The sequence below is a fragment of the Bos taurus genome, chromosome 11 (assembly GCF_002263795.3).
Source record: "Bos taurus isolate L1 Dominette 01449 registration number 42190680 breed Hereford chromosome 11, ARS-UCD2.0, whole genome shotgun sequence".
Classification (NCBI taxonomy): Eukaryota; Metazoa; Chordata; class Mammalia; order Artiodactyla; family Bovidae; genus Bos; species Bos taurus.
In genome coordinates, this window is record NC_037338.1 from 38,062,561 (window position 1) to 38,075,709 (window position 13,149).

A 13,149-nucleotide genomic window follows, 5' to 3' on the forward strand; every position below is an offset into this window, starting at 1 on the left:
TTTTTGTTCTAGTCAGCACACACTCTTAATCTTTTATTAAAAGCTGGTATCATAGATAGTCACTGACTTCATAAATGTTATTAGTTGTCCATGTCTTCTTAAGTAAAACTCATTTCAATTAAACAAGATTAGGCTACAAAACATGATATGCCTTAATAAAACTTTCAATACTACGTGCTTCAAAGAAACTTCAAGCCATCCTACAGAGAATAAAAAGGATGCATACAACACATTTTTAACATGGGAGAATGTCTGTGTTATATTTTGGACGAAAAAAGGAACCCTGACTGTACATAAACACTGATGATGATATATAAAATAAATGTGTGTGTAGAAAAATTCTAGAAGCAAATTTTGTGAAATGTAAAAGTCAAGAAATTATTAATGACTTTGATTTCCTTTACATTTTTCACATTCAACAAATTTTCTAGAAAGTTCCTTGTATAGTTAAAAAAAAAACTACACTATACTAATATTCTGTTCTATGACTGCAGCAAAACAACTGATATAATAATAATAAAAGACTCAAATGCTATTTACAAGGTGTTCTAAAGAGCTTCATTAACAAATTCAACCCTCACAACAACCCAACCAGATAGTCCTTACTATTACTGTCCCTACCTAACAGCCGAGAAAACTCCTAACAGTGTAATTTTAATTACTTGAGTAGTTCAGTACAGTTGCTCAGTCGTGTCCAACTCATTGAACCACATGAACCCCATGAACCACACCATGCCAGGCCTCCGTGTCCATCACCAACTCCTGGAGTCCACCAAACCCATGTCCATTGAGTCGGTAATGCCATCCAACCATCTCATCCTCTGTCGTCCCCTTCTCCTCCTGCCCTCAATCTTTCCCAGCATCAGGGTCTTTTCAAATGAGTCAGCTCTTCACATCAGGTGGCTCAAGTATTGGAGTTTTGGCTTCAGCATCAGTCCTACCAAAGAACACCCAGGACTGATCTCCGTTAGGATGGACTGGTTGGATCTCCTTGCAGTCCAAGGGACTTTAAAGAGTCTTCTCCAACACCACAGGTCAAAAGCATCAATTCTTTGGCACTCAGCTTTCTTCACAGTCCAACTCTCACATCCATACATGACCACTGGAAAAACCATAGCCTTGATTAGATGGACCTTTGTTGACAAAGTAATGTCTCTGCTTTTTAATATGTTGTCTAGGTTGGTCATAACTTTCTTTCCAAGGAGTAAGCATCTTTTAATTTCATGGCTGCAATCACCATCTACAGTGATTTTGGAGACCAGAAAAATAGTCAGCCACTGTTTCCCCATCTATTTGCCATGAAGTGATGGGACCCGATGCCATGATCTTAGTTTTCTGAAGTTGAGCTTTAAGCCAACTTTTCACTCTCCTCTTTCACTTTCATCAAGAGGCTCTTTAGTTCTTCTTCACTTTCTGCCATAAGGGTGGTATCATCTGGATATCTGAGGTTATTGATTTTCTCCTGGCAATCTTGATTCCAGCTTGTGCTTCCTCCAGCCCAGAGTTTCTCATGATGTACTCTGCATAGAAATTAAATAAGCAGGGTGACAATATACAGCCTTGACGTCCTCCTTTCCTATTTGGAACCAGTGTGTTGTTCCATGTTCAGTTCTAACTGTTGCTTCCTAACTTGCATACAGGTTTCACAAGAGGCAGGTCAGGTGGTCTGGTATTCCCATCTCCTTCAGAATTTTCCTCAGTTTCTTGTGATCCACACAGTCAAAGGCTTTGGCATAGTCAATAAAGCAGAAATAGATGTTTTTCTGAACTCTCTTGCTTTTTCCATGATCCAGAGGATGTTGGCAACTTGATCTCTGGTTCCTCTGCCTTTTCTAAAACCAGCTTAAACATCTGGAAGTTCACAGTTCACGTACTGCTGAAGCCTGGCTTGGAGAATTTTGAGCATTACTTTACTAGCGTGTGAGATGAGTGCAATTGTGCGGTAGTTTGAGCAATCTTTGGCATTGCCTTTCTTTGGGACTGGAATGAAAATGGACCTTTTCCAGTCCTGTGGCCACTGCTGAGTTTTCCAAATTTGTTGGCATATTGAATGCAGTAGAAAACATTTAAATCTGAATTGTTTTCTTTGTAACTCCATTCGCATGGAATACAATTAAAAAGTTCCACAAATGTTTTATGTAACACCTCTTGGCAAGTTCACTGGCTGAATATCATCACTTACTATCAAGTCAATTTACATGAGGTCCTAGAACTTGGAATTAGGTTCCCAAGTGTAAAATTAGGAAAAGCCTATTCTAAAGGAGATCAGCCCTGGGTGTTCTTTGGAAGGAATGATGCTAAAGCTGAAACTCCAGTACTTTGGCCACCTCATGCGAAGAGTTGACTCATTGGAAAAGACTCTGATGCTGGGAGGGATTGGGGGCAGGAGGAGAAGGGGACGACAGAGGATGAGATGGCTGGATGGCATCACTGACTTGATGGACGTGAGTCTGAGTGAACTCCAGGTGTTGGTTATGGACAGGGAGGCCTGGCGTGCTGCGATTCATGGGGTTGCAAAGAGTCGAACACTACTGAGCGACTGAACTGAACTGAACAGTAATAAATATGACAAGTCATCTGCAGAAGTTACCATTTTTAAGCACCAAGCTATAAGCTCTTAGAGCCTGGTACAATAAAATAGGTATAATAACATAAACACTGGGTAACTGAGGAATTAGGGAACCAGTCTAATTCAAATAAATGTGACTGGGGTATAATTTCAATAAAGTTTTAACACAAAAGGCCACATTCTATGTGTGTGTCCAGCTTTAATAAAGAGAACAAGTTAATGTGGAGGCAGAGACATAGAGCCAAAAGTTAAATATTTATCTGAGGTCTTTTATTACCTCCCAAGTATAAGTGGGCTTGAGCAACTGGTAAGTATAATCCTAAAATGGCGATGACACATATGGATGAATGTAACTGTAAAGATCCTTCAGTTGCTTTATTCTGGCTACATATTCACCAAAGAATATTCCCATTACATTCTGATGTCCTATTTAGGTTTGTCTACAGTCAAAGAACAGGTTGACCAGTAAATATGACTCTTCTGTTCTATTTAGTAGATGATTATATCTCTCAAAATACATTAATAAACTGATACCCCCACTTCTTAGGATATTAACATGAAATAGTGCCTAAACAATGGATCAAATCTGTTACTGCACTCAAAGTTGAGCTGTAAGACACGCAGAGAAAAGGATAAAACTCAGAATTGTGGAAATTAATATATTCTTTGGTGAAATCCTATCTAGGGAGATATCTGGTCTTTTGAGACATTTCCAGTCAAGGAAAATAAAGAACAGTAAGAAAATATCCAAAAATGTAAGCATAAATGTCATTTATTCATTCATCCATTTAAATAAAACAGTATCAGAAATACCTTCAGAAAGTTCACTAGTTCTAGATATTTGTTCCAGTTCCCAGCCAAGATGTAATGATTCGTCCATACTTTGCTTCTGTGCCATTTCCAAAGTCATATTTTCTTCCATTAGTTCTTCAATCTTTTTTCTATCCATATCACGTTCCTTTTTTATTGGCAGAGTAGGGAGAGAAAAGAAAGCTAAGAAACTGTACAATTTCAAGCTGATATTGTATTACTTTATAACTTTCAATTATCAGAAACTGTATGAGTTAAATTTTGAGTTCCTTAAAATTTTTACAATTTGAAGCTCTTGATAATAATTATAATTATTATTGCTGGTCATTCAACTGATCAGTTGTCTGACCTCCTTTTAAAGTGATTTTTGGGGACACTGAAAACACTTCTTCATAGTCATTATATTGTTCTAGTCACATAACAAATGACTTCCAATCCAATGCTAAATTTTAGTGATAGTTGTATTTCTATAGTCTAAAAAAATGTTTAACAATAGCTTATTAGGGTTTTCTGAAAAGAAGTAGAAAAATTAATAAATAATACCCCTTTGTAATAAAGGCAGAAATTTCTACTACTCCTGAACTTACATAAAATCAGGAGCATCTAATTTATTTAGTTCTCACTTTTCTGTTAAGACCTTAAGGACACTAGCCATCCTTATCACTATAGGGAAATCAGATGAATCTTAGAATTTTTACTTAGAAGCTATGTAATGGATCTACCTTATACACTTACCATTTCCATATCATGCAGTTTAGCTTTCAGTTGTAAATTCTCTTTTTCTAATTCATGCAATTTATCAGAACGAGCTCGAGTTCCTTCTAATTGGTCTTCCAACATGGTTTTTGTTTCCAATAAAACTTGATTGTCTTCTTTTAATTCCTATAAAAATTTCAAGTAGGCATTATTGGTCACAAATATGTTAATATGAGAATTTTTAAAGTTCTGAAACATAAAAATTCTTTTTTAAAAAATAAGACATTAAGCTATCTTTATCAACAGGTCTATGCAAGAGTAAAGGTACTGAGTAACAAATATAGTTGGTTTCATTTTATTTCCCAGAATTTAAATTATTATGTAAACAGGGGAGGGAGATGGAAGTTTCAAAAGGGAGGGGATATATGTGTAGAGTTGACTCATTGGAAAAGACTCTGATGCTGGGAGGGATTGGGGGCAGGAGGAGAAGGGGACGACAGAGGATGAGATGGCTGGATGGCACCACCGACTCGATGGACATGAGTCTGAGTGAACTCCAGGAGTTGGTGATGGACAGGGAGGCCTGGCGTGGTGCGATTCATGGGGTCGCAAAGAGTCGGACACGACTGAGCGACTAAACTGAACTGAACTTATGACTGATTCATGTTGAGGTTTGACAGAAAACAGCAAAATTCTGTAAAGCAATTATCCTTCAATAAAAAATAAATTAATTAAAAAATTGTGTAAACAAATACTCAGCACCTATATTAGGATGTGTACTACTACTATAATTTCACATGAAATTGTCAGGGTATATTTAAATTCCTAAGTCACAAGGATAAGGAACTCATATAAGTAGTCTAGATTTTTAAGATGCAAATCTACATAGAACTGGGGCTTAATTTATTTAATAAAATAGATTTAAGTTTCTCTCTACTTGGAAAGTGGAGAGTTTGTGGTTTTGAGTAAAATACCAAGACTACAATCAATATTTAAGTAAATCATAAACCAAGGCTTTATCAAAAAATACTTTGCATAAAACCTCTTAAAATTCCTATGTATGTTTTGAAGACATATTCACAAATCTATATTGCTAAGTTATATGCCTGCCGTTTATAAGCTGGTCAAGCAAAAGTATATTAAAACAATGGCACACATGAGGACCCTTGAATAGTCCTACACATGCACCCATTTAAAAAAGTATTAAAAGAATTAACAAGCAGCTTGTCCTTGCACTCTATTGGGTCTATTTTCTGGTAACATTCAGGCTAAGTTTTAACTTTCTCTTACAATGTTTTCACTTGATATTGCAAACTCCTTCTTTCTTATCCCCATACTGAAACTGATGAAAATCTCCTCTATTTACAAAGAAGAAATCACTGAGAAAGGAAAAAAGAACGCAAGAAGCAAAGATTTTCAAATTCTTGCTATCAAATTCAACTTTATGTTACATAGAATTGCAACCATTAAATAATAAAAATTGCTTTTCTTCAAACTTGTTCATATAAAGAGACAAATGACATTGGGGAGGTGAAGGAAGAGAGAGGAGAAGAGGAAGACAGATACTGATTTTGCTTTCATTGATCCTAATTTAGTAGTCTGAGTTGAGCAGCAATCAGAAGCATTCACTTCTAGGCATGAATTTAAAATTAGGAGAGGCATATATACTTTAACTTCAAAGTCTTCCCTACCTGTAATGCTAATTAAACAAAGGAATGAAATAAAACCTCCAATGAGTAGCGACCAAAAATTCCTTTTGACAAGTCTAAACAATATGCTGATCTATCATAAAGTAATCACCTGATGGTATTACAGTTTGCTCAGTGTTAATCACCTGATGGTATTACAGTTTGCTCCATGTTTCAAGAGTTCTTTACATTTATTAAAATGCATTTTAAATGCATTTTGAAAAATTGTAACACTTTTCAAGAAAAAAATTGTGAATTGTTTAAATTATGCAACATACCTCAACTCTTGCCTTATAAAATTCAATATCATGTAGTCTCTCTTTGTATCTGCTGACTTCACTTTCAAGCTTATCAACTCTGACGGCCTTCTCCCGAAGTGCATCTAATTCATCTCGATACATTCTTGCAGAACGAGCATCCGAAAGCAAATTCATGTTCTAAATATAAACACATACTAATATTTAAAATATTATTCTTTATTTTCAAATTGATAATGCTTAGGTTGTGCAATCTGATGAATTTACAAAAAAGCCCCAATTATTTCTGTCCTTTAAAAGTGTGAATTTTTATGGGATGAGGAAGCTGAGTGGTTAAGGAAACAGACTGCTAAAAGTGTGAATTTTCTGGTATAAATATTATACCTTATTTTTTTTAATGCAGATATATAAAGTCTTTTTTTTTAAACCAAGAGTAAGAAGTATTTTAAAAATATACACTTCTATACAAATATAAAAACACATGCATACATACAAGTTTTTATATATAATGTTCACTACTAAGATTGTAAAAAATACTCAGGACATTTTAAATTAAGTAAATCTCTTAACGTAACTGTTTGCAACGAATTTAAGGTTAAAAGCTAACTTCAAAATATAAGATAGTAAAAATACAGACGAGGCAAACTACTACAAAAATTGATCATTAGTTACTTTAGAGAAATGTTTCTATCCAGATATGTTACCAAAATCCTGCTAAGTTTTTAAATACTTCCACATGAATGATTACTTGCATATGATTAGTATACACCTCTACATCATTTGAAATAAATATTAAAATACAAACTTTAAAAAGTCCTCTTGCAATCCTTTGAATAACTATAATTGAAGCATGATCCAGAGACATTTGTCGGTCCCTGAAAGCCTTCTGGGGAGTTCATCAGGTCAAAACTATTTTCATAATAATACTAAGACTGTACTTGCTGTTTCACTCTCATTCTCTCATGAGGGTACAGTGGAACTTTCCAGAGGCTACACAGATGGCATGTTATTAACTTAACAGACTGAATGGAGAAACAGATATGAGAATCTGGTAGTCTTCAATTAAGGGAGGCATTAAATAAAGAGATTTGCAAAAATATAAAAGATTACTATGCTTCTAATTTTTTTGTTGTTTTGGAAAATAATGGTTGTTTAGTTGCCATACAATTTTTATGTTAACATGGAATGGGCTGAGTATTATTTTCAAATGAATTAATAAATATTTTTAAATTACTAGTTTAAATTTCAAATATAGTAAATTCCAGTAAAGGGAATTCACATTAAATAATCCTCATTAATTTTTAAGAGTAAAGAAGGGTCTTGAGACAAAAAAAGACTGAGAATCACTGTTTTAGATGGAACACAAAAAACCCTGCTACCAAGCAGTGAACAGCAGCCACAGCATATCTAAAACTAAAAGTTATGATCCCTAGATTCATTCACCTAGAAAGGTCCCAGGTTTATGATCCCACAACTGAAGCAACCCTGGAATTTAAAATGGCAGCTTAGGGGAAGTAAGGACAAGAAAGAATTTTCCAGCCTTATCCCAATCTTTATCATTTATGGCTTAAAGAAGACCTCTTGCACTACCTTCAAATGAAAACAAAACATTACAGAGTAATTAAAAGAAGCAAATTCTTAAATAGTCTTAGTTCATGATGAAAAAACACAAAACTTCAGAAAAAATAAAGACATTTTAAAAAGTGTAGGATCTACATGGTAGAAAAAGAGAAAAATTAAAATGCATTCTATTCTATGGAAGTTAACATAAAGCACCATAAGAGAGCAGAGACTTAGGGAAACATATATAAGCAGCACAGTTTAGCAGTAGAGGTGTTCCAGCTGTCAAGTCCACAGAAGCCAATACATAAAAAAGGGAAACCTGGAACTGTGCTAGTCCTAAGAGGTTCCCTGAAATCTCAGCAAGGTTTGAATAGCACACTGATAGAGAAAAAAGAAAACTCCAAAGTTCTTTCCAGTTTTGATTTCTAGTTTTGGCTCTGGCATTTCTGAAGACAGAAACACTGAAAAAGTCATTATATTTCATTAAACCTCAGTAAGCAGTAAGGCAAATGTTGTAAATTATAAGGAGAAAACTCAATTTCCAATTGATATTATATAATGAAAGTTCCAGGTACAAACCTCTTGCTGCAGCCTTTTTAGCTCTATTTCCATTTGCTCTAGTTCTTGTTTACAGTCCAACAATTGTTCAGTCTTTTCCTCCCTGAAATGCAAAAAATATTTATTAAATAAAAAACTTTGTGCTTTGAAAACTATGATCATCTGAACTAATACAAATATACTATTATTATTAAATATCTAATTTAACATAATATTGGTCATGACCTCAAGCTGGGGAAAAAGACAAAGAAATTGGTATTAAGAATTTATATGGTTGGATGTCATCAGACTCACCCTTAAAGTTCTCCAAATGCTAATAACCTCAATGATTAATGTCCTCATAGTTCATAATGTAGCTTCTTTTTCTTCATCTCTTCTGTCATTTCCTGATTCCCATCTCCTTACTCTCTCTCCCTCTCTGTATTGTCACAGACAAATCAGCTGGAAGAGTTCTTAAGCAAGGCAATACTAGCTGGGTCTGAGACTTTAAGGGTCTCCAGACTATTTTCAATATTTACAATGACCTAAAGAAAATAATACAGTGCCACACAGATATGTAAAATCTTTGACTCTATTAGTTTCTACCCTGAAGTCTGGACACTTTTGTATTTCTCCTGTAACACTTTTTTCTTTTTACACTGTGTTCTAACTCCCATTTTCTATCTCTCCTTTAGAGCCAAGCTCCTCGAAATAAGTCTCCACTGATTATCTCTACTGTCCACCTTCTGTTCTTAAATAATAAAAAATAAATGTTCATTATGTAGAACAATCTGCTTTTGACATCTCATATGTGCTTATATTTAAGTTTTTTCACAGAGAAAATTTTTATTGAAGTACAGCTGATACACAATGTTATATAAGCTACAGGTTATTGTGATTCACAATTTTTAAAAGTTATACTCCATAAAATATTAGCTATATTCCCTGCATTGTACGACATATCCTTATTTTATACATAAATAAATATAGCTTATTTTATACATAAGTTTTACCTTTAATCCTCTACCTCTATATTGCCCCTCTCCACTCCCTCTTCCCACCAGTAATCACCTGCTTCCTGTATCTAAAAATCTGTTTTTCTTGTTACATTCAGTAGTTTTATTTTTTAGATTCCACATATAATTGGCATCATACAGCATTTGTCCTTGTCTGATTTATTTTACTTAGGATAACAACCTCCAAGTCCATCAGTGTTGTTTTATTCATTTGGCTGTGTTGAGTCTTAGCTGCTGCACGAGGGATCTTCATTCCATTATGCAGGCTCTCTAGTTGTGGCCTGAGGGCTCTGGAGTGCAGGAGCTAAGTAGCTGCAGTGCACAGGCTTAGCTGCTCTGTGGCATGTGGGATCTTAGTTCCCTGACCAGGGATCAAACTTGTGTCCCCTAGATTTCAAGGCAGATTCTTAACAACTGGACCACCAGAGAAGTTCCATGTTTTTAAAATAGCAAATTTTATCCTTTTTATGACTGAGTAGCATACCATTCTCTCTCTCTCTCTCTCTCTCTCTATATATATATATATTTTCTAGACATCTTCTTAATCTAATCATCTGTTGATGGACACTTAGGTTGCTTCCATACATGGCAAGTATAAATAATGCTACTATGAACACTGGGGTACATGCATCTTTCTGAACACCACATTAACAAACTGATTAATAAAAACCATACGATCATCTCAGTAGGTGCAGAAAAAGCTTTTCACAAAACTCAATACTCATTTATGATTAAAAAAAAAAACTCTGCAGAAAGTGGGCACAGAGAATAATAAACTATATCCAACAAACCCAGAACTAACATCAGACTCAACAGTGAAAAGCTGAACACATTTCCATTAAGATCAGGAACAAAAGACAATGCCCACTCTTGGCACTTTTATTCAACATAGTCCCAGCCACAGCAATTAGACAAGAAAAAGAAAAGGAATGCCAATTTAAAGGAGGAATAAAAACTGTCACTATCTGCAGATGACATACTACAGACGAAACTGAGCAAGACTCTGGCAGGTCCTTCCAGGTACAAATCTTTTTCGTCCCCCATTTCTTCTTTGTAGGAAATAGACTTCATTCAGCCTTCAGACTCCCTGAGATCTAAAGGGCAGATTCAAACAGCTGCTACTCATGGAAGGAAGGGAATGCAGAAACAGAGGAGGAGCAGCTGAGAAACAACAGTCCAGCAATAAAGCAGGGTTCTGGTTCTTCCTCAAGGAATATATGTAACAATATCTTTGAGCTTTTCTGCAGAACTAAGGCCTCCACTCAGGTGGAGAATGGTGCTCAGAGAATGGTTAAAAATTTAACCGTTTTAAAATGGTTAGTTTTAAATGTACAGTTCAGAAGCCTTAATTAATTTTACAATGTTAAACTATCACCACTACTTATTCCCAAAACTTTTTCCTCATCCTATTCAGAAATTCTATACTCATTAAGCAATAACTCTCCAATTTATTTTCTATCTCTCTCAATTTGCCCATAAAATATATTTCATTTAAGTGGAATTATTCAAATTTATCCTTTTATCTGGCTTATCTCACTTAGCAAGCTGAGATGGCTCATCTTATGGCTCATTCCATGGCTCATCCATGTTGCAGCAGCATATCAAAATTTCATTTTTTATGGCTGAATAATAATCCACTCATCTCACACGCTAGTAAAGTAATGCTAAAAATTCTCCAAGCCAGGCTTCAGCAATACGTGAACCATGAACTTCCACATGTTCAAGCTGGTTTTAGAAAAGGCAGAGGAACCAGAGATCAAATTGCCAACATCCGCTAGATCATGGAAAAAGCAAGACAGTTCCAGAAAAACATCTATTTCTGCTTTATTGACTATGCCAAAGCCTTTGACTATGTGGATCACAAGAAACTGTGGAAAATTCTTTAAGGGATAGGAATACCAGACCACCTGACCTGCCTCTTGAGAAACCTGTATGCAAGTTAGGAAGCAACAGTTAGAACTGGACATGGAACAACAGACTGGTTCCAAATAGGAAAAGGAGGATGTCAAGGCTGTATATTGTCACCCTGCTTATTTAACTTCTATGCAGAGTACATCATGAGAAACTCTGGGCTGGAGGAAGCACAAGCTGGAATCAAGATTGCCAGGAGAAAATCAATAACCTCAGATATGCAGATGATACCACGCTTACAGCAGAAAGTGAAGAAGAACTAAAGAGCTTCTTGATGAAAGTGAAAGAGGAGAGTGAAAAGTTGGCTTAAAGCTCAACTTCAGAAAACTGAAATCATGGCATCGGGTCCCATCACTTCATGGCAAATAGATGGGGAAACAGTGGCTGACTATTTTTCTGGGCTCCAAAATCACTGTAGATGGTGATTGCAGCCATGAAATTAAAAGATACTTACTCCTTGGAAGGAAAGTTGTGACCAAGCTAGATGACATCTTCAAAAGCAGAGACATTACTTTGCCAACAAACGTCCGTCTAGTCAAGGCTATGGTTTTTCCAGTGGTCATGTATGGATGTGAGAGTTGGACTGTGAAGAAAGCTGAGCGCCGAAGAATTGATGCTTTTGAACTGTGGTGTTGGAGAAGACTCTAGAGTCCCTTGGACTGCAAGGAGATCCAACCAGTCCATTCTAAAGGAGAAAAGTCCTGGGTGTTCATTGGAAGGACTGATGCTAAAGCTGAAACTCCAATACTTTGGCTACCTCATGAGAAGAGTTGACTCATTGGAAAAGACTCTGATGCTGGGAGGGATTGGGGGCAGGAGGAGAAAGGGACGACAGAGGATGAGATGGCTGGACGGCATCACCGACTCAATGGACATGAGTTTGAGTAAACTCCAGGAGCTGGTAATGGACAGGGAGGCCTGGCGTGCTGCAATTCATGGGGTCACAAAGAGTCGGACACGACTGAGCGACTGAACTGAACTGAATAATCCACTGTGTGCCCACAAGCACATTTTGTTTATCTGTCCATCTGTTCATGCCCATTGGGTTGTTTCTACTCTTTAGCTATTGGAAATAATGCTTCAGTGAACAATGGCATGCCAGTATATGTTTGAGTTCCTGTTTTCAATTTTAGTGGGATATACATAGGTGTGGAATTGCTAGATTATATAAAAATTCTATATTTAACTGTTTGAGGAATATTCTAATGCTTTTAATACACTTATTTTTTTCTGGATGTTTACATATTTAACACTTTAAAAAATACAAACAGAGCAACCACTTTTGTGCAAAAATTCTTCCCCACCAAGAGTATATTAACACATACTCATCTAAACTTGGAGAAGGCAATGACACCCCACTCCAGTACTTTCACCTGGAAAATCCCATAGACAGAGGAGCCTGGTGGGCTGCAGTCCATGGGGTTGCTAAGAGTCGGACACAACTGAGCGACTTCACTTTCACTTTTCACTTTCATGCATTGGAGAAGGAAATGGCAACCCACTCTGGTGTTCTTCCCTGGAGAATCCCAGGGACGGGGGAGCCTGGTGAGCTGCTGTCTATGGGGTCGCAAAGAGTTGGATACAACTGAAGGGACTTAGCAGCAGCAGCAGCACCATCTAGACTAGTTTCTTCATCATTATTCTGTGTTTTACATTTAGCTCTTTAATCCATCTGAAATTCACTTTGGAGTTTGTGAAGTATGACTTTAATTACTGGAATTTCCAAAAGTGTTACCCAGAAGGATCTACACTTACTAATAAAATAATCCCTTTTTGCACCCATTTGACCATTCTATCTACAGTGATGAGGCTTCCATTCACATCTTCCCACTGACACTATTTACCACAGTCAGTCAGTCACCTATTGCCGAATCCAACACATTATTTTCAGATCTTTGAGAAACTTAATGCAGTTCATGCCACTCTTCTTAATATGCTTCTCTTTTGGTTTCCATGACTCTACACTCTTAGGATTTTTCTAGTTCTCAACATATTAATTCTCTGATTCTTTTGCTGATTTCATGTTTTGTGCCTATCTTTTGGCTAACAATTATAAAGTTCTCATTATCTGTGCCACACACTTGTGCTATGCATTTTATACT

The 13,149-nt window shown here is 36.1% G+C and overlaps 1 protein-coding gene across 3 annotated transcripts in view; it reads right to left on the minus strand.

Moving 5' to 3' along the window:
- Window positions 1-13,149, minus strand: part of CCDC88A (coiled-coil domain containing 88A) — a 118,460-nt gene that overhangs the window by 52,481 nt on the left and 52,830 nt on the right. For all 3 annotated transcript variants that reach the window (XM_005212640.5, XM_024998823.2, NM_001206209.1), the window contains exons 9-12: window positions 8,163-8,244; window positions 6,042-6,200; window positions 4,115-4,261; window positions 3,383-3,527 (exon numbers count right to left, since the gene is read on the minus strand). In XM_005212640.5, coding sequence (XP_005212697.1) covers window positions 3,383-3,527; window positions 4,115-4,261; window positions 6,042-6,200; window positions 8,163-8,244 — 533 coding nt within the window. The remainder of the gene's footprint in view (window positions 1-3,382; window positions 3,528-4,114; window positions 4,262-6,041; window positions 6,201-8,162; window positions 8,245-13,149) is intronic.